This window comes from Hyla sarda, chromosome 13 (assembly GCF_029499605.1).
Source record: "Hyla sarda isolate aHylSar1 chromosome 13, aHylSar1.hap1, whole genome shotgun sequence".
NCBI classification, from domain to species: Eukaryota; Metazoa; Chordata; class Amphibia; order Anura; family Hylidae; genus Hyla; species Hyla sarda.
Window position 1 is genome coordinate 42,782,085 of NC_079201.1, and position 26,258 is coordinate 42,808,342.

The 26,258-nt window shown below is 46.1% G+C and overlaps 1 protein-coding gene across 3 annotated transcripts in view; it reads left to right on the plus strand.

Annotated features, from left to right (window-relative positions):
* The window catches only part of TSEN54 (tRNA splicing endonuclease subunit 54), a 217,061-nt gene that overhangs the window by 114,791 nt on the left and 76,012 nt on the right, over window positions 1–26,258 (plus strand). For all 3 annotated transcript variants that reach the window (XM_056550326.1, XM_056550325.1, XM_056550327.1), the window contains exons 8-9: window positions 10,295–10,896; window positions 11,243–11,303. In XM_056550326.1, the coding sequence (XP_056406301.1) occupies window positions 10,295–10,896; window positions 11,243–11,303 (663 nt within the window). The remainder of the gene's footprint in view (window positions 1–10,294; window positions 10,897–11,242; window positions 11,304–26,258) is intronic.

The window sequence follows — 26,258 nt, forward strand, 5'->3', positions numbered from 1 at the left end:
ATCTCGGGGCACCATATCCACCAGATGTTTGGGGAACAGAGTGCACTTTTTCAGAGCAAAGGAAGCTCTCATGTCTGTCTCTAGAAAGAATGGGGGATTACCAGCCCCCTATCATAAGGTTCTCCTATTTGCAGATTTGTCCCCAGTAACCCTACAACTGTGCAGGGATTTGGCCCTGATTACTACCGCGCTTAGACAAGCTAAAGGGCCATACTATTGGGGCTTCCCAGTGCTCCTCCTGGTTCACTACAGAAATGAGCTTCGTGTGATTCGGTCCACTGAAGAGGGCGAAAGACCCTTGGTCAATGGAACATTTCAATGTCATAGCAAATGTCGCAGCCTTCGCCTAAAGTACGTGAAGAGTGGTCTACAGTTTGCTGATAGCTGGACATCATTGTGGAACCTCCACCTTGCATGCAGCACCTGACATCTGGTCCTACGCAGTACAGGGCTGTAGAATGGACTTTAACCCCAAGCTCTTGGACTTCGGTCTACACTGATTTGCCTTTAGTTTCCTTACTTGGCTTTTTTGTTGCTTACTTTCATGTTTGGTGCTTTTGTGTTGTTTTTTATTGCTAACTGGTGACCATCTTTACTTCCAGGATCACTGCATTGCTGATTTTTGGTGGCGACGGATGCACTTGCTGGGAGGCGTATACTTTTATATGCATCTTAATTTTTGCGCTTCTTCTATTCATATATATGGTACTGCTGGTAGCAAGCTTAAATGTTAATTGTCTAAACAGCTCCATGCGACGGGCCCATTTATGGAAAGAGGCAAGAGTCTTATGCTGTGATGTTCTGCTGCAGCAAGATGCTCCAAGGTTGTCTCATAGGACCTTCCCTTATTTGTATCACTCTCATTTCCACAGCTAGTCACGAACTAACACAATAAAAAATACGGCTTTTACCCAGATAGCTATTTCCTCTGATCCTCTAGGGAGATTTGTTATCTTAGTGTGTTCACTTAATAACGACATATACACCCTAGTTTCTCTACACCCTGTTCCAAATTATTATGCAAATTATATTTTTCTAATTTCTTAAATAATTGATGTACAGTCAGCATAATTCTCATTTTATCAACTATTGAGTACATTTCAAATTTTATTGAACAAACCTCCTAATGATAACTATTTTTTTAAACATAAGAAGCTTACAATGCACTGTTCCAAATTATTACACACAGTAAGTTTCAAAACACTTTATATATTGTAAAGAACTGCAAAAAATTGGCATTTGTTGTGTTTGCAGCATATTTACTGAAATCAAAAGCTATTTCAATCAAACTTTTAATGATCAGCCCAGCGGGGCACTACTCACAGATGTCACCTTCAAGCACTGCCCTCCTCCTCTTTGTTGGGGGCCACCGGGCGCTGGAACTCACTGTACGCCAGTGGTCTCCAACCTGCGGACCTCCAGATGCTGCAAAACTACAACTCACCCACTGGGTGTCCGGGCATGCTGGGAGTTGTAGTTTTGCAACAGCTGGAGGTCCGCAGGTTGGAGACCACTGCTGTCCGCTGTATCCCTATGCCTGGGCTGCAAAACATAAAGAAAATAAACTTTAAACTCAACTACGTCGGGGCCACACACTGGGGACTGGAACGCTGGACAGCCGTCAGCCTATCACCGGCCGGAGCGATGTCCTGCCCCAGCCAGTGATAGGCTGAACCCATTGTCATGTAAGAAGCCGGCCAGTCCCCAGCGTGTGGCCCCGACGTAGTTGAGTTTAAAGTTTATTTTCTTTGTGTTTTGCAGCCCGCACATAGGGATACAGCGGACAGCAGTGGTCTCCAACCTGTGGACCTCCAGCTGTTGCAAAACTACAACTCCCAGCATGCCAACTGTCCGGGCATGCTGGGAGTTGTAGTTTTGCAGCATCTGGAGGTCTGCAGGTTGGAGACCACTGGCGTACAGTGAGTTCCAGCGCCCGGCGGCCCCCAACAAAGAGGAGGAGGGCAGTGCTTGAAGGTGACATCTGTGAGTAGTGCCCCGCTGGGCTGATCATTAATTGGGGGGGGGGGGGGGGTTGCTGAATACTGCGCACGGGTCACATGATTTAGGGGGGTGTTGAAAATACCGTTATATACCGTGGAGCCGCCGTAAGTTAAAAAAATACCGTGATGCACATATTTGGTCATACCGCCCAGCCCTATAGGAGTTCTATGGCTAACCAGTATGTTCAAAGTAGTGGGCATTGCCACAGCACATGGTATAATGTCCCTGGCTGACCACATCCCCTCCAGCAAACATTCGGAACCTCGGGGTATATTACATGCAACCTCGAGGGAGTAAAGTACCATTGCAATCAAGATTTTAATGCAGCTTCTAGATGGGAAACACAACCAAGGGACTTGGTCAACCACCTCTCCGACTGCACCCACGCTCCCATCTAATTAATGGAGCTGATTTAAAATGGACTATAGGAGGATCTAAGAGAGTATATATCAGCTTTAGGCCCTTAAGTGACATCTGAAAAATGCGAAAAGCATCTAAGGAATATATCCAGACATTTGATTTAACAGTCAACCAGATGTCTGATGCGTAAGTATTTATAAAAGTCGCTCTTAGGTATAGCGTGAGTTGAGCAAATGTCAGCGAAGGGGCACACCACACCCTGTACACACAGATCATTAATATAGATGATCTTACATTGGATCCAATGAGATAGATCTAGATTTGGGCTCATATGCTGAACAACAAACAGGGATGTGTGGGATGGATAAAAAAAGGTGTTTAGTCCCATGGCTAATGTGTAAGAGGGACCAGCTATGTAGGCCAGCTATTATTAAAGTGAGGGGGAAATATTTAAAAAGAAAACTCATAGATGGCGCCTTTGTAAATAAATGATTTGATTTTAAAGAGAATGAATGACCTACTGCTCACCTTCTAGAGTTTTGCAAAATTACAGGCACAACTCCGGGATGCGCTCAAAAGCGGTGAGCGGCGAGTTTCCGGGAGCCGCTAGCTGTCGGCACCGATGGTGGGCGGTCAGGATTCTGGCAGGTGATGTGCGGCGAGGTTCCGGGAGCCGCTGGATGTTAGCACCGCTGGCAGGCGGTCGGAATGCAGGCAGGTGCGGCGGGGGTTCTGGGAGCTGCTGGTGGTTGGCACCGCTGGCAGGCGGTCTGGATGCAGGCTGGAAATTTGTTGCGGACATCCGTGACAGGGGACGGACGCAAGATCCGACTGGTTATGCAGCGCTTCACGGAGATGAAGACAATTTTCGCAGGAATACTGTGTGAATTTTTTAGTTCCAATGTACCCGTAACATACACAGACAATATTAATTACACAGATGTGCAGGACAATCTCTTCTGTGTATGGAAATACCCCATGTGTGGATGTCAAGTGCACTGCGGGCGCACTACAATGCTATGAAGAGGAGGAGTCATATTTAACTTTTGGAAAGCAAATTTTGCTTAAATAGTTTTTGGGGGGCATGTCCCATTTAGGAAGCCCCTATGGTGCCAGGACAACAAAAAATAAAACACATGGCATACTATTTTGGAAACTAAACCCCTCAAGGAACGTAACAAGGGGTACAGTGAGCCTTCACACCCAACAGGTGTTTGACGACTTTTCATTAAAGTTGCATGTGTTTTCCCAAAATTTTAAATTTTTACAAGGGGTAATAGGAGAAAATAGCCCCCAAAATTTGTAACACCATTCCTTCTGAGTATGGTAATACCCCATGTGTGGACGTCAAGTGCACAGCGGGCGCACTACAATGCTACAACAGCAAAAACAAAACACATGGCATACTATTTTGGAAAGTACACCCCTCAAGGAAAGTAACAAGCAGTACAGTGAGCCTTAACACCCCACAGGTGTTTGACAAATGTTTATTAAAGTGGGAAAGAAAAGGAAAAATTAGATTTTTTTTTTCCCACTAAAATGCTGGGGTCACCCCAAATTTTTAATTTTCACAAGTGGATATAGAAGAAAATGTCCCCGTAAATTTGTAAATAGATTTCTTTGGAGTAAGGACATACCTCATATCTGGACGTTAACAGCTCAGCGGGTGCACACCGGTCTTGGAAGAGCAGGAGCACAATCAGGGGCCTTGAGCTTTTACATAGCTGCCTATGGAGCCAGAACAGTTTACCCCCCCTCAAGGAGCATTACATGGGGTAAATTGCTAAATGGGGTACAGTGGGACGTAAAATCATAAAACAGGTTATGTTGCCAGAATGATGACCCAGAGCATAGCCAAAACTAAAAAATATGCCCACCCCAAACCCTATGCTCTGAATCATCATTCTGGGAATGCGATTTGTGTGGCCGTCCCTAACCTGCTGCCTCAAATGCGCACCCCGCTCAGTTGGAGAGAGAGCGCTGCGCATTTGATGCAACATAAAAAAGTCCCTGATGATAGTGACTCAGTGACCCATGACCCATTTTTAGTTTTTTTTTTTTTATAAACAAGTTTTTGGGGCAACTTAGTGGTTTTATGGGGTTAAAATTTGGAATGTACTCTGGACTTGGTACATTGGGGTCAAATTATGGGAAATTAAAATGAAAAGGGAAAATTTTGTACTCCATGGAAGTGTGATACTCTCTGAAGCATTTTTTTTTTCAGATTCAAAATGTTTTATTTCGTAGCAAAGATTAGTATAAAACAAAACAATGTAGTACAGCACAGTTAAGAAACCATACAGCAAACAAGTTAACGGGATAACGTAATAAACTGGGTAATAGGGTATCATACATCTAAGCAGATGGAGTACAGGGTTCTGGGATTGCAGCAGCACTTCCCGTGAAAGCTAGTAAAGAACCAGGTCCTCATGTACTGTGAGGACATAGGCAAGGGTTCCACTCAGTAATCAAAAATATGTGATTTCAGGTACAATAAGGCAATAACGTCAAATCACTAGTTTGAACTGCAAAAAAAAAGGAACACTGTAAGGCGTAACAAGGAGAGACAAACAAGAGGAGGGTGGGGGGGCGTGGGAGAGAAAGAGAAGAAATATAGAGGAGGTGGGAGGAGAAGGTAGGAGAAGCGGGAAAGGGGGGGGGGGTAGGCTGTAGGTGACAGTCTTCTCGGGTCCGGGAGGCTCCAGGTCTTCAGGTCGCATGGGCTAGGAAGGCGGTCACCAGATGGTAGAAAGTGGGCAAGCGGTAAGAATCAGGGTGTAATGAGGTGATGTGTAGGCAGCTATGGTGAAGTGTCATAACGTTAGTAGCCATTTGTTACCATGGCATGGATAGTAGCGGCTAATCTGCTCCGGGACATGATCAGTTTTAAAATGAGTCTCCTGGAGACACAGAATTTTAGCCTGTTCTTTGTGTAGGTGGTCCCGGACCTGGGACCTCTTCTCTGGCAAGTTAAAACCCTGAACATTCAGGGAGGTTACTTTAAGCTCGACCATCCGGTTGGTGGATCACAGGGCAAAGGCTTGCAACAGGTAGTCGGAGGAGGACTCAGGCGGCACGGGACCTACAAGGAATGCAAAACACAAAGAGTTAACTACAAAAACAATAAACAAAGAAAAAAAAAGCAAGAAACTTGCAAGGGTACTCTAGCAACAGAGCGGAACTTCTGTCGAAAAGGCGCACTGTGACATACTCCAACCCTAAGTGGGGGAAAGGGTAATGTAATTAACAAAATATGTCAGACTGGAAAAGGGTGTGAGCGAAGTCGCCCACGGCCTATAAGAAACTAGAATACGGAGCCACTAAGGGACCGTCAAACATAAATGATGGAGGGGTGAGAAAATGGCCTAGCACATCAGGAGACTATGGGGCACTGGACTTCCCCAAAGAGGGCAGGAAGCACAGAGAGTGTAGCAAAAGGCACAGATCACGTAGTCACAGAGAACTCTCAATGTGTCTCTCCCACATGCAATGTGGCTGCTGGAAGTACAGCCAGAGCACTCAGGTCTCCAGCCCGGAGTGCTGTCGTCTCGGTCGCTGGGGCAGCGGATCTCCAGATATGGGACGTCTTGTCGTGCCTCTCTGCGAGGCTCTAGGCACAGGCGGTGCGGCATAGGGGTCCCTCAGGTAGGCAGTCCAATCCGAGAGAGTCACAGGAGGAAGATCAAGGGTAGTCAGGAACAGAGGCAAGTCTCCAGGGTTATGAAGAGAGGCAGTCACCTCCCCCACAGTAGCATGCAGGGCAAAGGGGAACCCCCATCTATATGGGATGTGGCGATCTTGAAGAAGACGTAGAAGGGGCCTCGGCAGGGCCCGCTGGCGAAGAGTGTGTCTGGAGAGGTCCGGCTACAATTGCAAAGTGGCTCCGTCAGTCAATATCACCCCTTTGCCTCACCCTCTGCATAATTTGCTCCTTAAGAGCATAGCGGTGAATGCGACAGATCACGTCCCTTGGTCTAGCTGGATCGGTGCTGGGGCCGGAGAGCCCGGTGTACTCTGTCGATTTCGATACAAGTGTCAGGAGGTCGTCCCAGAAGCATATTAAAAATCCCCACAACCGTGGGGTGTAAGTCCTGAGAACGGGTCGCCTCTGGAAGGCCGCGGATACGGACATTGTTTATACGACTCCTATTCTCAACATCGTCAAGGTGATCAGCAAGGGTGTACTGGGTGGAGGTCTGAGCATTCAAAGCATTTTTCATGTCCCGCATGGAGTCGAGAACAGTTTCTTGAAAGTCCTCTAGGGCCTGCACCCTGTCCTGCAGCTCGGCTATGTCCTGCTTAACTGGCTGAAGGTCTTGGCGCCAGGCGTATTTGAGATCCGAGGCCATAGCGGACATGTCAGATTTTGTAGGTAAAAGCACCAAAAGCGCCTGCAGCTCAGGGTGGCCTTTCAGCAGTGCGACCGCCTGGTCAGGAGGTGGGAGGGTGGAGGACAAGGGGTCCCTGTCCGCAGACTGGATAGGATCACCACGGGCAGCACAGGTCAGCTCCTGGGTGTGAGGAGGTCAGGGCTGCAGAGGAGCGGTGGGCTGCCTTCCGCTACCCAAGTGGCAGCCTGCAGGCTGGGAAGGAGGGGGGGGGGGAGAGTGTTTGCAGGACCCCCTAGCACTCTGGGCACCCACCTCCCACAGTTGGTGAGTCTGGGAGTCCCCATGGTGACAGTCTCTGAACTCCTGTCTGCATCATCATCGGAGGGGTCAGGGGATGGGGAGCTCATCTGCTCCCTAAAGATAGAGGGGATGCTCTGGGAGAGAGAGTGGTGTGGAATGGAGGTCTCAGTAGGGGAGGATAGGGTCACTGGGCTCTGTGGCAGCGGGAGGAGTAGTGGCTGATGGGATCCTACCCCTGCTTCTCCCGGTAGCTGGACCTCCTGAATGGAGTTCCCTTCAGGTTCCCGCGACACAGGCGGCATCAGAGGGTCCTGGGGGATCCGGTGTGTAGACCCCACAGTAGTAACTTGTGGCAGGTTGCCTGAGCCAAGGCCCAGCGGTCAGCACCCGCACTGTATGGGCCGGCGAAGGAGCGCTCCGGTGTCCCCGGCAGGGGAGATGCAGCAGCGCCGGGAGAGGGCTGCCGGAAAGTGCCGCTTCAGCGCTAGCGACCCGCTGCCTTGTGGCTGGTGGAGAGGAGGCGGAGCCTAATGCAGCCGGTGGCTCCCTCGCCATCTTGGAGTGCCCTGGCATTCTCTCTTCGGCCTCCGGGAGCCCAAGCAGGGGGCTGAAAAAATTGGAAATCGGGACCTCTGGATGCTGGGCCGTTTCCTGAACACGCCGCTTCTTTCCAGATCGTCGTGCGCCCATTAGAACTTGTGAACAGCCCGCTTTTGTCGGCCCTGGGGACTGAGCTCAGGTACCCTGCGTCCTACAGCTTACATGGTGAGACACGCCCCCCTCAGATTATTTTAATATGTGCTTTTTATTACATAGTTACATAGTTAGTACGGGCGAAAAAAGACATATGTCCATCAAGTTCAACCAGGGAATTAAGGGGTAGGGGTGTGGCGCGATATTGGGGAAGGGATGGGATTTTATATTTCTTCATAAGCATTAATGTTATTTTGTTCCAGGAATGTATCTAATCCTGTTTTAAAGCTGTTAATTGTTCCTTCTGTGACCAGTTCCTGAGGTAGACCGTTCCATAAATTCACAGTTCTCATGGTAAAGAAGGCGTGTCGCCCCTTGAGACTAAACTTTTTCTTCTCCAGACGGAGGGAGTGCCCCCTCGTCCTTTGGGGGGGTTTAACCTGGAACAGTTTTTCTCCATATTTTTTGTATGGGCCGTTAATATACTTACCGTATATACTCGAGTATAAGCCGAGTTTTTCAGCACGATTTTTCGTGCTGAAAACACCCCCCCTCGGCTTATACTCGAGTGAACTCCCCCACCCGCAGTGGTCTTCAACCTGCGGACCTCCAGAGGTTTCAAAACTACAACTCCCAGCAAGCCCGGGCAGCCATCGGCTGTCCGGGCTTGCTGGGAGTTGTAGTTTTGAAACCTCCGGAAGTCCGCAGGTTGAAGACCACTGCGGCCTTCAACATCATCCAGCCCCCTCTCACCCCCCTTTAGTTCTGAGTACTCACCTCCGCTCGGCGCTGGTCCGGTCCTGCAGGACTGTCCGGTGAGGAGGTGGTTCGGTGGGATAGTGGTTCCGGGGAGGCCTCTTCTAAGCGCTTCGGGCCCGGCCCCAGAATAGTCACGTTGCCTTGACAACGACGCAGAGGTACGTTCATTGCCAACGTACTTCTGCGTCATTGTCAAGGCAATGCCTCTATTCCGGGCCGGAAGCGCGGAGAAGAGTCCTCCCGGTGAAGATATAGCAGCCCGGAACCACTATCCCACGGGACCACCTCCTCACCGGACAGTCCTGCAGGACCGGACCAGCGCCGAGCTCAGGTGAGTACTCAGAACTAAAGGGGGTGAGAGGGGGCTGGATGATGTTGAAGGCCGTAGTGGTCTTCAACCTGCGGACCTCCGGAGGTTTCAAAACTACAACTCCCAGCAAGCCCGGACAGCCGAAGGCTGCCCGGGCTTGCTGGGAGTTGTAGTTTTGAAACCTCTGGAGGTCCGCAGGTTGAAGACCACTGAGGACGGATGATAAGAGGATGATGAAGGGGGGGGGGGTGTGAGATGATGACAAGAGGATGATGAAGGGGGGGTGTGGGATGATTACAAGGGGATGATGAAGGGGGGTGGGGATGATTACAAGGGGATGATGAAGGGGGGTGGGGATGATGACAAGGGTATGATGAAGGGGGGATGTGTGGGATGATGACAAGGGGATGATGACATGTGATGATGATGAGGGTCTGGATGATGACAGGCGGTGATGATGATGAGGATGTTAATGACGGGTCTGGATGATGACAGGGGGGGATGATGTATTTCCCACCCTAGGCTTATACTTGAGTCAATAACTTTTCCTGGGATTTTGGGTTGAAATTAGGGGTCTCGGCTTATACTCGGGTCGGCTTATACTCGAGTATATACGGTATATACGTTTATCATATCCCCCCTCAAACGTCTCTTCTCATCTCTTCTGTTCTCTTTTCTCTTGTCATCTTTTATTTTCATTTTAATTATTACTGTACAAAGTATTAGTGGGAAGTAGCTGCAAGGGCCCTGCAGCGATCTCTCATCAGTTTATTTCTGTGTACGTTTTAGTATGACCAATGAACCTTATTGTATGTTCTTCATATCAATATTTGTCTTAGACATCTATCCTTCTTAAATTTTCTTGTTATCAAAATTTGTCTTATACATCTATCCTATTATGTCAGGGACCAGGCTTGGGACCCTTGGAAGCTTTTCAGCGCAGGCCTTTTTTGTGTTTACCTAGACTTTACTTGTTGTGACATTTGGTATATATGTCCGTTTTCGGTTAAAAGGGTTCTCCGGTGGCAAACAATTTTTTTTAAATCACCTGGTGCCAGAAAGCTAAACAGATTTGTAGATTACTTATGTCAAAAAATCTTAATTCTTCTAGTACTTATCAGCTGCTATGTTCTCCACTGGAACGTTTTTTTTTTTTTAATGTATTTTCTGACTGACCACAGCACTCTCTGCTGCCACCTCTGTCCATGTCAGGAACTGTCCAGAGCAGGATAGGTTTGCTATGGGGATGTGTTCCTGCTCTGGACAGAGGTGTCAGCAGAGAGCATTATGGTCAGACAGAAAATAAATTATAAAAAGTATACAGCAGCTGATAAGTACTGGAAGGGTTAAGATTTTTTAAATAGAAGTCATTTACATATATGTATAACTTTCTGTCACCAGTTGATTAAAAAAAAACAAAATTCCACCTGGCTACCCCTTTAAACTGAAGCTTTGTGTACTGTGAGCTACACTAATCCTTTTTGTACTAATAGTTAGTTATAGCCTACACTAAACATTTTTTGTTTGTTTGTTTTTTTAGCAGTTTAAAAAGTCAAAATGTTTCGGAGATGCCAGGAAATATTTCTTCAAAACCTAAGATAAACAATTGCCAAGAAGCAGTGGTTTCCTTCGCCCCAGAACCAGTCACATTTGTTCCAATTGTATTAGAAAATATAAAAAGTGATGAAGCCAAAAAAAATAACAATAAGTCGGCAAATAGAGAAGAGAAAGCTAAATATTTTGATGCCACTGTGAAATCACAAAGAAAATTCAGATGGGATTTCTCAAAAATCTGCTTTCCAAACTGTGCATGTGATCAGCTGTGCCTTCAGCTGCCAGATCCAGAGCCTTCCTTTCTGCCTACTAATGTGATTGGGCGTCAGGCAGACATATCTCCTTGGTTAGGAAAGCTAAACTTGCATCCAGAGAAGTACTCCAGAAGAGAACTCGAGCTGTTGGAGTGGGAACGGAAGTACAAAATCAGCATCAATACTGACCCTAAAATGAAAAAGTGTAGCAACTGGAATGAATATAAGAGGCTCCTGCGAGAGAGAGCATGTCAGAGTCATAATGAAAGACCAGCACATCTTTGGTCAACTACAGTAAGGCCTCTGCTGACTCCAGGACATGTGAAATCTACAGGTGAGCCCTTACTGCATGATTTTCTTTCTGATCAAAGTTGATTCTCCTTTAATTTATGCCTCATTATGTAACACGTTTTTCATTGAGAATGTTGCTCTTCATCGAAAGAGTTTGTGGTGACCAGAACAGATTTTCCTTGATGTGCATGCAAAATCTAGGCAGATTATGGTTCCCTCAGACTATGCAATTCAAATTAAATAACATTATATAAATAATATTTTTGTTCCAGTTTAACATATTTTGGGGACAAGGATATTTCTTCTGTAACTCTGATTCTTCTTGTCAAATTATTCATAGCATTGATAATGGCATGTTTGTTGTACTAACTCCTTATTTTTGCATTCAGCTTCGGTTCTAGAGCAAGTAGCAGTAATCAGTCAATCTAAGTTAGTGGAGGACGGTAAGAGGTAAGCGTAAATATATATTTTTCCAAACTTTACAATTTTGTAATTTTTTTTCTGCTGTATAAATAAATAAAAATGTATCTTTAGTTTGATACACCCTTTCTAAGGGTATCTAATTTTTGCACTTTCATTTTTTCCTCCTCATGTTCTAAAAATCATAACTCTTTCAGTTTTTCACCTACGGATGTATATGAGGGCATGTTTTTTGCACTTTTGTAATTTTACTTTGTAATGACCTCAATCATATTACCGCCAAAATATACGGCAAAACCATAAGATTATTTGTTGGACAAGATTGAAAAAACAAACACCATTTTGTAAGTTTTGGTGACTTCCGTTTCTACGCAGTGCACTTTTCGGTAAAAATGACACCTTATCTTTATTCTGTAGGTCCAGATGCTTAAAATGATACCCAATTTATAAAAAAATATCTATATATATAAAACTCAACGTGTGTGTGTGTGTGTGTGTGTGTGTATATGTATGTATGTTCCACAAAAACTTCCAAACAGCTAAAGATAACATGAAACTTGGCACACATGTTACTTATATGTCAACAACAAACATAGGATAGGTGATTTAACCCTTATTCACCCCCATTTGCTAGGGGCAGGGTTTATGTTTAAAGTCCCATACAAGTCTATGACAAATATATGTTACTGCATAACTTCCAAACAGCTGGAGATATTTTGTTAATACTTGGTCACATGTTACTTATATGTCCACTTAAAATATAGGATAGTTAATTTAACCCTTAACTACCCCCATGTGTGAGGGTCGGGGTTTTGGTTTAACATCCCATGCAAATCAATGGGAAATGTATGTTCTCACATAATATCCATATTTCAATACCTGGTACACATATTACAGGTCAGGATATGAGGACGCAATGGGAGGTCGAGATAGGAGGACGGGATGGATGGGATAGGAGGTCGAGATAGGAGGACGAGAAAGGAGCACGGGATAGGAGGTCGGGATATGAGGACGAGAAAGGAGCACGGGATAGGAGGTCGGGATAGGAGCACCGGATAGGAGGTCGGGATAGGAGGTTGGGATATGAGGACAGGATAGGAGGTTGGGATATGACAACAATATATGAGGACGGGATATGAAGTAAAAAATGTCCTCCTTTGTTGATTTTCCTCCCCAACAAGGATGAGGAAGGAAAAAACGGGCAACGCCGGGTATTCAGCTAGTGTATATATATATATATATATATATATATATATATATATATATATATATATATATATATATGAAAAAATGTATAACTTTTTGCAGGAAAATCAGTATGTTTAAAATTGTCCTCTTCTGACCCCTATAATTTTGTTTATTTTTCCATATACCTGGATTTGGGGAGGCTCATTGTTTGCGCCGTGATCTTTTGTTTTTATCAGTACCATCTTTGTTTTTATGGGACTTTTTGATTGCTCTTTATAAAAAATTTTTAGGGTATACAAAGTGACCAAAAATATGCAATTTTGGACTTTGGTATTTTTTTATGTATACGCCATTGACTGTGTGGTTTAATTAACATTATATTTTTATAGTTCGGACATTTACACATGTGGCGATATCACATGTGTGTTTTTATTTTTGTTTACGTATTTTTTTATGGGAAAAGAAGGGTAATTCAAACTTTTATTGGGGAAGTAGTTCATTTTTCTACGCAATTTTTTAGTCCCCCTAGGGGCTATTGATTGCATACACTGTTCAATGCTATGCAATAGTATAGCATTGATCAGTGTTATCGGTGTTCGGTTCCTCCAGGCTGCTGAGGCTTCCTTGAGCACGGAGCCACCGTTCCGACAGCAAGGAGGCAGGTAAGGGCTCTCCCGCCGTCCTCTCATCTGATCGGGACACAGCAGTTTAAGCGCGGTGGTCCCATTTAGCTCCGCTGATCTGCCGGGACTGTTTTTTTTTTCTATTTTAGAATAGAATAAGGGGTTAAAGGGGTATTCTGGCTTGATACATCTTATGTCCTATCCAAAGGATAGGGGATAAGATGTATGACCGCAGGGGTCCCGCCGCCGGGGACCCCCACGATCTTGGTGCAGCCCCAGGCATTCTGTGCCAGGCGCTGCCTCCGAGAAGGGGACGTGATGTCACGGCCACACCCCCTAGTGACATCACACCCCCTCCATTCAGGTCAATGGGAGGGGGCGTGACTGAAATGGCTTAAGTAAGGCTGTTTGCTACTTTATGTACCCTCATAAGTCGCAAAAAAATGTGCATCCGCAGTAAGCAAAAAAGCTCTAAATGCAACTATAAATATCCCCCTATTTCCATACATGATTTTGGTAAGACCTTTAACCTCTTCAGGACTCAGGGCGTATGCATACGCCCTGCATCCTGAGTCATTAAGGACGTAGGGCGTATGGATACTCCCGTGGGAACTCTGGTTCCCGCCGCTAGCCGGTCGGGGACCGGATCGGGATGCCTGCTGAAATCATTCAGCAGGCATCCCGTCTCATCGCCAGAGAGGATCCTGAGATCCCCTCATACAAGCGATCGCCGGTAAATACTCACCGGCGGTCTGCGGCGCTTCCAGGTCACGTGGGACACAAGTGACCCCAGGACCCGGATAAGGATGATGATTGGTGGTATAACAGACACCACCAATCATCATCCGTACAGTACTGGGGGGGCAGCACTATTGCCATCCCCCAGTACAGCATTGATTGGCCGGCCGTAGTGACCGCACCAATCACTGCAGTATGGGAGGTTGGATCAGGAGCACGCTTCTCCGTTCTGCCCACCATTACTGTGAGATCTGGTGTGCAGGATGGAGCCCCGTGCATCATAGCGAAAAAGTAAAAAAAAAAAAAAAAAAAAAGTGCCCCCTTTCTGTGGCCCCTTGGAACAGAAAGCAGTAAGGGTAAGCTTTAGATTAGGTAGGGGTAAACCAAAAAATAATTTTTTTTTGCAGCGTACTTTCCGTAGGTGTCTGCGGGTCCGTAGCACCTTTTAACTGCGTGATCCCGGCCCTACTGTGTCACTGCGGTCTGCCACCAGCATTTTATTTTTTATTTTTTGGGGGGAGTAGAATTTTTTTTTTCTTAACGTGTGGCTGGACCCTCTAAGCTATAAAACAGCGGTCCGCCACCGTTAGTTAAAGCCCACCCGCCGCTGATCAGTCCCATACTACTGATCAGCGTTTTTTTTTTTTTTCTGGTGCAGGCAATTTTTCGGGTTATAGCGGCATTTTTATTTTTTGCACTTATAGACGGTCCGTGCCACCAGTAGCAGGCCTGTGCTGTGTGGAAGGACCGTACCTCTGTGTGCAGCCTGCCCCACTGCTTTCGGTGATTTATCTCTGATCAGCGTTTTTTTGGGGTTCAGGCGGGTGCATTTTTTCGGGGTTAAGCGTTTTATTATTTTTCGGGTATTTTGTGTGGGGGTCTGTGAACGTTCCACCAGCCACTGTTCTGGGCTGACTGGTTGGACCTCCCACTGACTTCTGCACTCCCTGCTGCCACCAAGCGCTAATCAGTCCGCACACCACTGATTAGGTACACCCTTTTTTTGGCGCAGGGCTTTTTTGGCGCTGGAAGTTTTTTTTATCTCCCTTTTTTAGTTTATATTTTTTCTGTCAGGGCGGGTTTAGGTAGTTAGGTTAGGGAGGTATTATCGCACCACACCACACCACACGCAGCACATACACAAAGTTCCCCCTCCCCCCACCTATATACACTTCACCCCCCCATTAGAGTAGGGAAATGGCCCGCAGGGCATTTTCAGCAGAGGAGGCATATGCCATACTTGCCTCAGAGGATGAGGAAGACCCCGCCTTCCTTATTTCCTCGTCCTCCTCATTGTCTAGTTCTGAAGATGAGCCACCAAGGCGGCGGAGTCGCCACCAAGCAGGTCCACAAACCTTCTCTGCTTCTGACCCTGAGCCCCATGCTAGTATGAGTCCCCCTGGCCCCCCAGCCATGTTCACTGGTGCCCCGTGCCGAAGAACTTGTCTGGACTGAGCCAGCTGACCACAAGCCCGTGATTCCTGAGTTTGTTGGTGACTCAGGAATCAAGATTGACATTGTCGGGTTCACTGAAATGGACTATTTCAGGGTTTTTTTCAGTAACAACTTAGTCAATCTGATGGTTGAGCAGACTTATCTGTACGGAGCAGAAAAACTGCACCCAACAGTTCATCGCCACACACCCCGGCTCACTCTTGGCTAGGCCCAATGGCTGGTTCCCAGTCGATGCAGCCGAAATAAGGACATTTTGGGACCTTGCGCTGCATATGGGCCTGGTCAAGAAACCCAGTGTCTGGCAATATTGGAGTGGGGACGTCAGAAATGTTTGCATTATGCTGATAATGCGGCATGACCCCCCCCCCCCCCCCCCCCCCCGGACTGATCCCGCGTATGACCAGCTGTATAAAATCAGGCCAGTCATCAATCACTTCGGGGCCAAATTTTGGGAGGCCTATGTCCCTGGAAGGGAGGTCGCTATTGATGAGTCTCTCATCAGCTTTAACCCCTTGGTGACGGAGCCCATTATAACCCTAAGGACGGGAAAATGTTTTGCAATTCTGACCACTGTCACTTTAAGCATTAATAACTCTGGGATGCTTTTACTTTTCATTCTGATTCTTAGATTGTTTTTTCCTGACATATTCTACTTTATGTTAGTGGTAAATTTTTGTCGAGATTTGCATCATTTCTTGGTGAAAAATTCCAAAATATGATGAAAAAATTGTAAATTTTGCATTTTTGTAACTTTGAAGGAAAATAGACACTCCAAATAAATTATATATTGATTCACATATACAATATGTCTACTTTATGTTTGCATCATAAAGTTGACATGTTTTGACTTTTGGAAGACATCAGAGGGCTTCAAAGTATAGCAGCAATTTTCAAATTTTTCTCAAAATTTTCAAAATCTGAATTTTTCAGGGACCAGTTCATTTTTGAAGTGGATTAGAAGGGCCTTTATATTAGAAATACTCCGTAAATGACCCCATTATAAAAATTGCACCCCTCAAAGTATTCAAAATGACATTCAGAAAGTATGTTAACCCTTTAGGTGTTTCACAGGAATAGCAGCAATGTGAAGGAGAAAATTCAAAATCTTCATTTTTTACACTCGCATGTTCTTGTAGACACAGTTTTTGAATTTTTACAAGGGGTAATAGGAGAAAAGGCCCCCCAAAATTTGTAACCCAATTTCACTTGAGTAAGGAAATACCTCATATGTGTATGTGAAGTGCTCGGCGAGCACAATAGAGGGCTCAGAAGGGAAGGAGCGACAATGGTATTTTGGAGTGTGAGTTTTTCTGAAATGGTTTTTGGGGGGCATGTCACATTTAGGAAGCCCCTATGCTGCCAGAACAGCAAAAAAAAAAAAAAAAAAAACACATGGCATACTATTTTGGAAACTAAACCCCTCAAGGCACGTAACAAGGGGTCCAGTGAACCTTAACACCCCACATGTGTTTGACGACTTTTCGTTAAAGTTGGATGTGTAAATTTTGTTTCACTAAAGTGCTGTTTTTTTTCCCAAATTTACCATTTTGTACAAAGGGTAATGGGAGAAAATGCCCCCCAAAATTTGTAACCCCATCTCTTCTGAGTATGGAAATACCCCATGTTAGGACGTAAAATGCTCTGCGGGCGAACTACAATGCTCAGAAGAGAAGGAGTCACATTTGGCTTTTGGAAAGCAAATTTTGCTGAAATGGTTTTGGGGGGGCATGTCACATTTAGGAAGCACCTATGGTGCCAGAGCAGCAAAAAAAACAAAAAACATGGCATACTATTTTGGAAACTAAACCCCTCAAGACACGTAACAAGGGGTACAGTGAGCCTTAGCACCCCACAGGTGATTGACGAACTTTCCTTAAAATGGGACGTGAAAATAAATTTTTTTTATTATTAACACTAAAATGCTGGTGTTACCCCAAACTTTTCATTTTCACAAGGAGTAATAGGAGAAAATGGCCCACAAAATTTGTAACCCCATTTCTCTCGAGTAAGGAAATACCTCATATGTGGATGTAAAGTGCTCTGTGGGTGCACTAGAGGGCTCAGAAGGGAAGGAGCAACATTGGGCTTTTGGAGAGCGAATCTTGCTGATATGGTTTTTTGGGGGCATGTCGCCTTTAGGAAGCCCCCATGATGCCAGAACAGTAAAAAAAAAAAACACATGGCATACTATTTTGGAAACTACACCCCTCACAGACTTTAATAAGGGGTGCAGTGAGCATTTATACCCCACTGGCATTTGACAGATCTTTGGAACAGTGGGCTGTGCAAATGAAAAATTACATTTTTCATTTTTACAGACGACTATTCAAAAAATCTGTCAGACACCTGTGGGGTGTAAATGCTCACTGCACCCCTTGTTACAGTCCGTGAGGGGTGTAATTTCCAAAATGGGGTCCACTGTTCTGGCACCATGGGGGCTTTATAAACACACATAGCCTTCAATTCCAGCCTAATTCTCTCTCAAAAAGCCCAATGGCACCCCTTCTCTTCTGAGCATTGTAGTTCACCCGCAGAGCACTTTACATCCACATATGCGGTATTTATATACTCAGAAGAAATGAAGTTACAAATTTTGGGGGACATTTTTCCTATTACCGCTTGTGAAAATGAAAAAATTGGAGTAACACCAGCATTTCAGGGGGAAATTTTTTTTTAAAAAAATTTCATGTTTCAACTTTTATGAAAATTTGTCAAAGACCTGTGGGGTGTTCAGGCCCACTATAACCCTTTTTACGTTCCGTGAGGGGTGTAGTTTCCAAAATGGAGTCACATGTGGTTGTTTTTTGTTTTTTTTTGCGTTCATGTCAGAACCGCTGTAACGATCAGCCACCCCTGTGCAAATCACCAATGTAGGCCTCAAATGTACATGGCGCTCTCTCACTCCTGAGCCATGTAGTTTGTCCGCAGAGCATTTTACGTACACATATGGGGTATTTCCGTACGGAGAAATTGCGTTAGAAATTTTGGGGTCTTTTTCTCCTTTTACCTCTTGTGAAAATGAAAAGTATGGGGCAACTCCAGAATTCTAGTATAAAAAGTAAAAAAATTTTACACTAGCATGCTGGTGTAGCCCCTAACTTTACCTTTTCATAAGGGGTAAAAGGAGAAAAATCCTGCCAAAATTTGTAACGCAATTTCTCCTGAGTACGGATATGTGGCCCTAAACTGTTGCCTTGAAATACGACAGGGCTCTGAAGTGAGAGGGCCATATGCATTTGAGGCCTAAATAAGAAATTTGCAATAGGGGGGACCCGTTTACAAGGATGGGGCTTGTCTCCACCAAAACCCTATAGCAGGGTTTCCCAGACAGGGTGCCTCCAGCTGCTGCAAGACTCCCAGCCTGCCAGGACAGTCTATGGTTGTCCGGCAATACTGGGAGTTGTGGTTTTGCAACAGCTGGAGGCTCTGTTTAGGCAAAACTGCCCTATGAGACGTTTTTCGTTTTTATTGGGGGGGAGGTGTAAGGGGGTGTATATGTAGTGTTTTACTTTTTATTATTTGTTAGTGTAATGTAGTGTAGTGTTGTTAGGGTACATTCACACAGGCGGGGGTTCACAGTAAGTTTTCCGCTGGGAGTTTGAGCTGCGGCAGCTCAAACTTGTAGAAGGAAAACCACTGCAAACCCGCCCGTGTGAATGTACCCTGTACATTCACATGGGAGGGGGGGGCGCCCCAAACCTTCAGCTGTGGCAAAACTACAACTTCCAGAATGCACTGACAGACCATACATGCTGGGAGTTGTAGTTTTACAATAGCTGTAGGCACACTGGTGGGGAACCACAAGTTAGGAAACAGACTCTAGCTCAGTGATTCTGACCCGTGTGCCTGCAGCTGTTGCAAAACTACAACTCCCAGCATGTATGGTCTGTCAGTGCATTCTGGGAGTTGTAGTTTTGCAACAGCCGGAAGCACACCGGTTGGAATCACTGAGTTAGTAAACAGACTCTATCTCAGTATTTCCCAACCTGTGTGCCTACAGCTGTTGCAAAACTACAATTCCCAGCATGCCCAGACAGTCAGGGATGCTGGGCATGTAGTTCTGCAATATATGGCCCTTCAGATGTTGCAGAACTACAACTCCCAGCATGCCTGGACAGTCTGGGCATGCTAGGAGTTATAGTTATGCAACAACGGTAAGAAGAACAGTTTGGAGACCGCTAAGTAGTGGTCTCCAAACTGTAGCCCTCCAGATGTTGCAAAACTACAACTGCAAGCATACCCAGACTGTCCAGGCATGCTGGGAGTATTAGTTCTGCAACATCTGAAGGGCCAGATATTGCAGAACTACATGCCCAGCATCCCTCACTGTCTGGCCATGCTGGGAATTGTACTTTTGCAACATCTGGAGGGCTACAGTTTGGAGACCACCATATAGTGGTCTCCAAACTGTGCCACTTCAGATGTTACAAAACTACATCTCCCAGCATGGCCAGACAGTCAGTGCATGCTGAAAGTTGTAGTTTTGCAACATCTGGAGGACCACAGTTTAGAGACCACTACACAGTGGTCTCCAAAGTGTGACCCTCCAGATATTGCAAAACTACAATTCCAGCATACCCAGACAGCCTTTGGCTGTGTGGGCATGCTGGGAGTTGTAGTTTTGCAGCTTTTAGAAGGCCACAGTGAAGATCACTTACCGCGATCTTCTCTGCAGCCTTCTCCATGACGCATTTTCCGGCCGCATGCCTCTGCTGCCGTCGCTCCTCCATGATGCCGCCTCAGTCGGTCCGGTAAGTCGGGCTATGCTCCCCACCTCCCCGCCCGTGTCCCCTAACCTCCCCCGCTCTGCTCCAACTTCATTCGGTGGGCAGAGAACTCTAAACACCCCCGCCCCTAACTGCCATTGGTCGTCAGCCTGACCGACCTATGGGCAGGGGATAGGAGGGGGTAACACTGCCACCTCGCTCCTATCCTTTAGGATGGTCTGAGCTGTCTCTGATAGCTCCGATCATTCTTAGTTTCCGGGCGATCAGGTCAACAGTGACCAGATTGGCCCGGATCGCAGCAAATCGCCAGTCTGAATTGACCGGCGATTTGCAGCGATCGCTGACATGGGGGGGTCTCAGGACCCCCCTAGGCATTGCCACGGGATGCCTGCTGATAGATATCAGCAGTCATCCCGGTCTGATCACCACGATTCCCGTATTGAACCCCCAGAATGTCCCCCCACTCTGGGTGTTAGGGGGAAAATCGTTTAGGGCCTTTGGCACCCATTGCTAGATAAAGGTTACCACCTTTACATGAATAACTTTTACACTAGTATCCCTCTCTTCACATCCCTCGCCACCAGATCCCCGCTCGCTTGTGGGACAGTCCGGAAGAATCAAAGAGGCCTTCCTATCCCCTCCAAATTCCTATCCCCCGGGGTGAGTCCCGTGCCCTTACCCATGAAAATCTGTTGCTGGTCAGGTATAAAGACAAGGGTGATGTCCTTATGCTCACCCCAATTCATGGGAACGGCAGCACCCCTGTCCTGTGCAAGGTACCGTGGGACCGGTCCTCAAGCCCGATTGTATTCTGGACTACAATCGGTATATGTGGGGAGTTAATCTTTCTGATCAAGTTCTCAAGCCATATAACGCCATGCGGAAAACACGGGTATGGTACAAAAAAGTTGCAGTCTACATGGTACAGGTTGCCATGTGTAACTCTTTTGTACTGTCCCAGTACGCTGGCAACACAGGGATATACCTGCAGTTTACCTGCAAGTTCTAAAGACCCTCATCTTTGGTGACCACCAAGGAGCGAGTCAGAGCCCCTCTGACTGTGGAACTGTGGGCCTCTAGATCATCCCCGGCCAACACTTTCCAGGTGAGGTCCCCCACACTGGAAAGAAGGGACAATCCCAGAAAAAATGCAGAGTCCAGGCCTCTGCATTAAGGATTGCTTCACACTTCCGTGGAGTACTACATTTTTTATCCTTTCACCAGATTTTCATTCCCCTGAATTCGACTCCAATGTACCAGTCCAGAGTACATTGTCTTCCAAATTTTAAAACCAAAACACCTCCCCCCAAAAAAATCCCAAAACCTCTTTCCCAATACCCCTGATATATATATATATTTTTTTTTCCCCCAAAAAAAAGGGTAATGGGACACAGAGTCAACAGCATTTGGGGTTTGCAGTTGCCTCAAATGCGCAGTGGTCTCCCCCCACCTAAGCGGGGTGTGCATTTGAGGTAACAGAATAGGGATGGCCACACACATCACATTCCCAGAATGATGATTCAGAACATAGGGTTTGGGGGGTTTGGGGCAGGCATAATTTTTACTTTCGGCTATACTCTGGGTCATCATTCTGGGAATTGGCATATCATATATTAAAATAGCAATTTTACCCCCCATAGTACACTTTATTCATTCCTGTAAAATTAAATTTAGGGTACACCCGTCTGTTCTAAATGTCCAATTCACCCCTATACACCTTCCCTATGGGGTGAACTGTTTGTAATAGGCTCACATGTGGGTGTTCCTTTCTTGTATTTTCCTCTAAATGTATGTAACTGTTAGGTCCGTAAGAAATGCGAAGAGCTCTCATGAGCTCTGTTGTATTTCCAGGCGACAATTCAGTCACATGTTAGTTGTTCCCAGAAAGATGAAGCAGAACATAGGTTGAAAAATTGCAATTTTCAAAAGCTACCCTTCATCCATTCCTGAAAATTAAATTTAGGAAACACCTGTGCGTTCAAAATGTCCTCTATAGCCCTATACCCATTCCTCAGGGTGGTTACTTTCTGTAATGGTGTCTCATGTGGGTGTTTCATTCTTGTATTTTCCTCTGAATGTATGTAACCATCAGCTACTGATATGCCATAGGCCTCAAATGCAAAAAGACCTCTATGACTTCTGAGCCTTGTTGTGCGCCCGCCCAAAACGTTACCCCATATGTGGATGTATTTCCATAGTCAGGAGAAAAAGCCCTCCAAAATTTGTAATTACCCCATGTGAAAATGTAAAAAATTGGGTAACCATTTTAAATACGTTTTATTGAAGATTAAACAAACATCAGACAAATCGCCTCACAGAGCAAAATGGATAAAGCGGAGTACACAATTAAAAAAAAAAGGCACTGAGAACATATACAAGTAAGCAGGATGTAAACGACATAATATCATAGAAAGATCCGGCAGTAATCAGTGCAGTGAGGGCACAATCTGATGGGAACCAAGAACAACCAGTTGAGAAACCTTAACACAAAAAGAGGGTGAACAAGGTGAACGAAAAAAAAGGAAAAGAAAAGAAAAGGGGGATGGTATGTAACATAAAATCGGCAAAATAATATTGAATAGAGGCCGTAGTGTAGAATTCAGCAGATATCGCCACATCTAGTCACGAGTGCCAAGCATAGCGTTTCTAATGTTAATGTTAAAGCAGACCCATGCGTCCACATAGGGGAGGGAGCACACACATCCAGCACAACATCTTAACACACATAAATCAAAGGGGTACATACAACCACATCTAGAAAGGGAAGGGCAGTCATGACCTTAAGTCCCCACAGGGGTTGCAGAGTATGAACATTGGGTCAATGGTGAGGAGCACCAGGGACCCCACACAGAAAGAAATTTACCAGGGCATTTTCTATTCTTATAAACAAGATGGGAGAAGGGTATCATAGCATTAACCAAAGCTTTCCACTGAGACAGGGAAGGCGGGCCAGGGTCCATCCATTTGAGGGAAATCGCCTTCCTAGCAAAAAATAAGGATTCTCGCAGTAAAGTGCGCACGTAATGTGGCCACACTTCCTCATCCAGAACTCCAAATAAACAAATCAGAGGGTCACACCCCGGGGAAGGTTGGATAATTGTGGCAAGAAGACCAAGGACATCCTGCCAGAAGGATCTTATATCAGGGCAAGCCCAGATAAGATGCCAGAAATCAGCTTTAGCCGCACCACATCGATGGCAGGCGTCCGAGTCAGAACGACCCATTCTATGCAAACGAACGGGGGTGATGTAACTATAATGTATAATATTCAATTGAATCAGTTTATTATTAGCAGAAGGAGACACCACCATATGTGAGGAAAGCATCTCCTCCCAATCATCTTTAGTCAAATTGGGAATATGAGATTCCCAGTGTCGGACAGCCGGCAACCGGGAACGGGAGTTCTTGGCCTGAATGAGGTGCGTATATAGGATGGACACCAGTCCCCTAGGACCCTGCGATTTTAAAACACCAATAAGCGGGAATGTCGATATGGGTGCACGTCCAGCAGGGAACTGTGTTGACAATGCATGACGGAGCTGTAGGTATTTAAAGAAGCAGTGTCGGGGTAAATCATATTCTGATTGCAATTGCTCGAAGGAACACAAAACATTATCCTTATACACATCGCCCAGAGTGAGCACACCAGCATTCATCCAAAAAACCGAGTCTAGAGTCTCACCCACATGGATGAGAAAGGGGTTGTGCCATAGAGGGGTATCAGACGGGATATCAGCATATCCATATACTAACTTAGCGGCCCGCCATACTTTTACAGCCAGCTTATGTGAAGGTAGGTAAGCACGACCCCCTAGAGTAGGGCTTTCTAAGAGCATCCGGGGAGACACTGAGGGGACGAACCTATCCAGGCATTGTTCAGAGTCGGGCATGGAGTCTCCCAGAACCCAATGTCTAATATATCTCAACTGCCCCGCCAGGTAATACAAATAAAAATCAGGAAGGGACATACCCGCCTCCAGCTTGGGACGCTGGAGAGTGGTGAGACTAATCTTAGGTCTGCTAGGTCCCCAAATAAACGGAGACAGAAGGGAATGTACAGAATCAAAAAAGGATTTAGGGACAGGAACAGAAGCATGTTCTAGGGTATACAAGCATTTGGGGAGAATAATAAGTTTGATAAGATTAATACGTCCAGAGACGGACAGTGGCAGCTGGGCCCATATCCTAAACTTAGATTTAATGTAGGGCAGGAGGGAGAGAACATTGACCTCAAGATCCAGCATGGGATCCCTATTGATATACACCCCCAAATATTTAAATGTAGTGACAACCGGGAGACCACCCAACGTCGGGGGCCACGCCCTAGGCAGTAGAGGCATGACCGCCGACTTGGACCAATTAATGAACAGTCCCGAAAAAAATCCGAAACGATCCATCAGGTCGATCGCATAGGGGATCATTGTAGTGGGGTCAGACACAAAGAGAACCATGTCATCGGCATAAAGGCCTATGCGGTCCTCCCTACCTCCCACAGACATGCCCCGGAAACCAGGATCCTGACGTATACGCAAAGCAAGGGGCTCCACCGCCACCGCAAACAGAAGCGGGGACAGGGGGCACCCCTGACGCGTACCACGACCTAGGTGAAATAGGGGAGAACACACACCATTCACCAGGACCTGGGCCCGCGGACACCTGTAGAGGAGGGAGACCCAGGACCTAAAATTTTGACCAAAGCCAAACCTACAAAGCACTTCTAAGAGGTATCCCCACTCAATCGAGTCAAAGGCCTTAGCTGCATCAAGTGACGCCACGGCCCAGTCCCCTCTCATAACACCACCCACCTGGACGGCAGTTTGGACACGACGGATATTATCCGAAGTGGATTTGCCTGGCATAAAACCGGATTGATCATGATGCACAAGCGACAATACAACCCGATTCAGTCTATTGGCCAGGGCTTTAGTTAGTAGTTTATAATCAAGGTTCAATAAGGAGATAGGCCTGTAGGAACCGCACTCCATAGGGTCTTTATCAGGCTTTAGGAGGACAACAATCGTCGCCTCATATAAGGAATCAGGCAGAACCCCATCAGTAAAGGCTCTGTCATACATAGCTAGCAGAGGAGGCAGGAGTACGTCACTGTACTTCAAGTAAACCTCCAAAGGGAGGCCGTCAGGGCCCGGAGACTTACCCCTGGCCATGTCTGCCAAAGCTTCTTGCAGCTCCAATAAAGTGAGAGGAGCATCTAAAAAGTCCCTATCTTCAGCCGATAATTTAGGAAAATCAATGCCGTCCAGGTAGGCAGCCAACTCAGCAACACCATACTGCACCTGCGAAGTATATAAAGTAGAATAAAACGTAGAGAAACATTGTAACAGCTCATCATTACCCAACATGACGGACCCATCCGAGGCCCGGAGTTTAAGAATAGGAGCAACAAAGGAGTTTTGTCTGACTATATGAGCCAGTAACTTACTAGTTTGGTTCCCGTGCTCAAAATAAAACTGTTTGGTGAAGAATAATTTCCTATTGGCCTTTTCGTGGAGGTGCAACATATATTGTCGCCCCTCCCGTAGCCACAAGATCTCATTAGCCTCCGACGGGTCCGCCACATAACGAGCCTCCAATTGTGCACAACTCCGAGCCAATTCCTCCTCCCTCCTAACTGTAGATCTCTTGATAAATGAAATAGTAGAGCGTAAGCACCCCCTCAGATAGGCTTTCAACGTTTCCCACACCAGTGCCGGGGACCCCTCGGGGGTATTAGCCTCAAGAAATACCTGAAGTTGATCAGGGATTCTATCATTAGGGCCAATCTGATCCAACCAAAAGGGGTGGATCTTCCATCTACGCGGTGTGCCAGAACCGACCATGGAGATATCAAGCAATAGGGGAGAATGGTCAGATATAGCACGCGGCTCGTAGGAGATCGCGGTGACCTGAGACATAAGTAGCGAGTTACCACACGCCAGGTCGATTCTGGACAGCGCATGACGTCCCAATGTGTGACATGAGTACTGTCTAGTATGTGGGAACCTTTCACGGTATATGTCCACCCACCCCACCTCCCCCAGAAGTGAGGAAAGGGAATCCCCGCCAGTAGCCAGGACAGTACCTCTAGCGCTATGACGGTCCAGTGTGGGGTCTAACACCATATTAAAATCGCCCATACAGAGGACCCGTGCTGAGGGATATGCAGCAGCAAAAGTGACAGCCTTATGCAATATTTCCATAGAGGCAGGGGGAGGATTATAGATGAAAAGAAACACATACGGGACATTGTTCAAGTA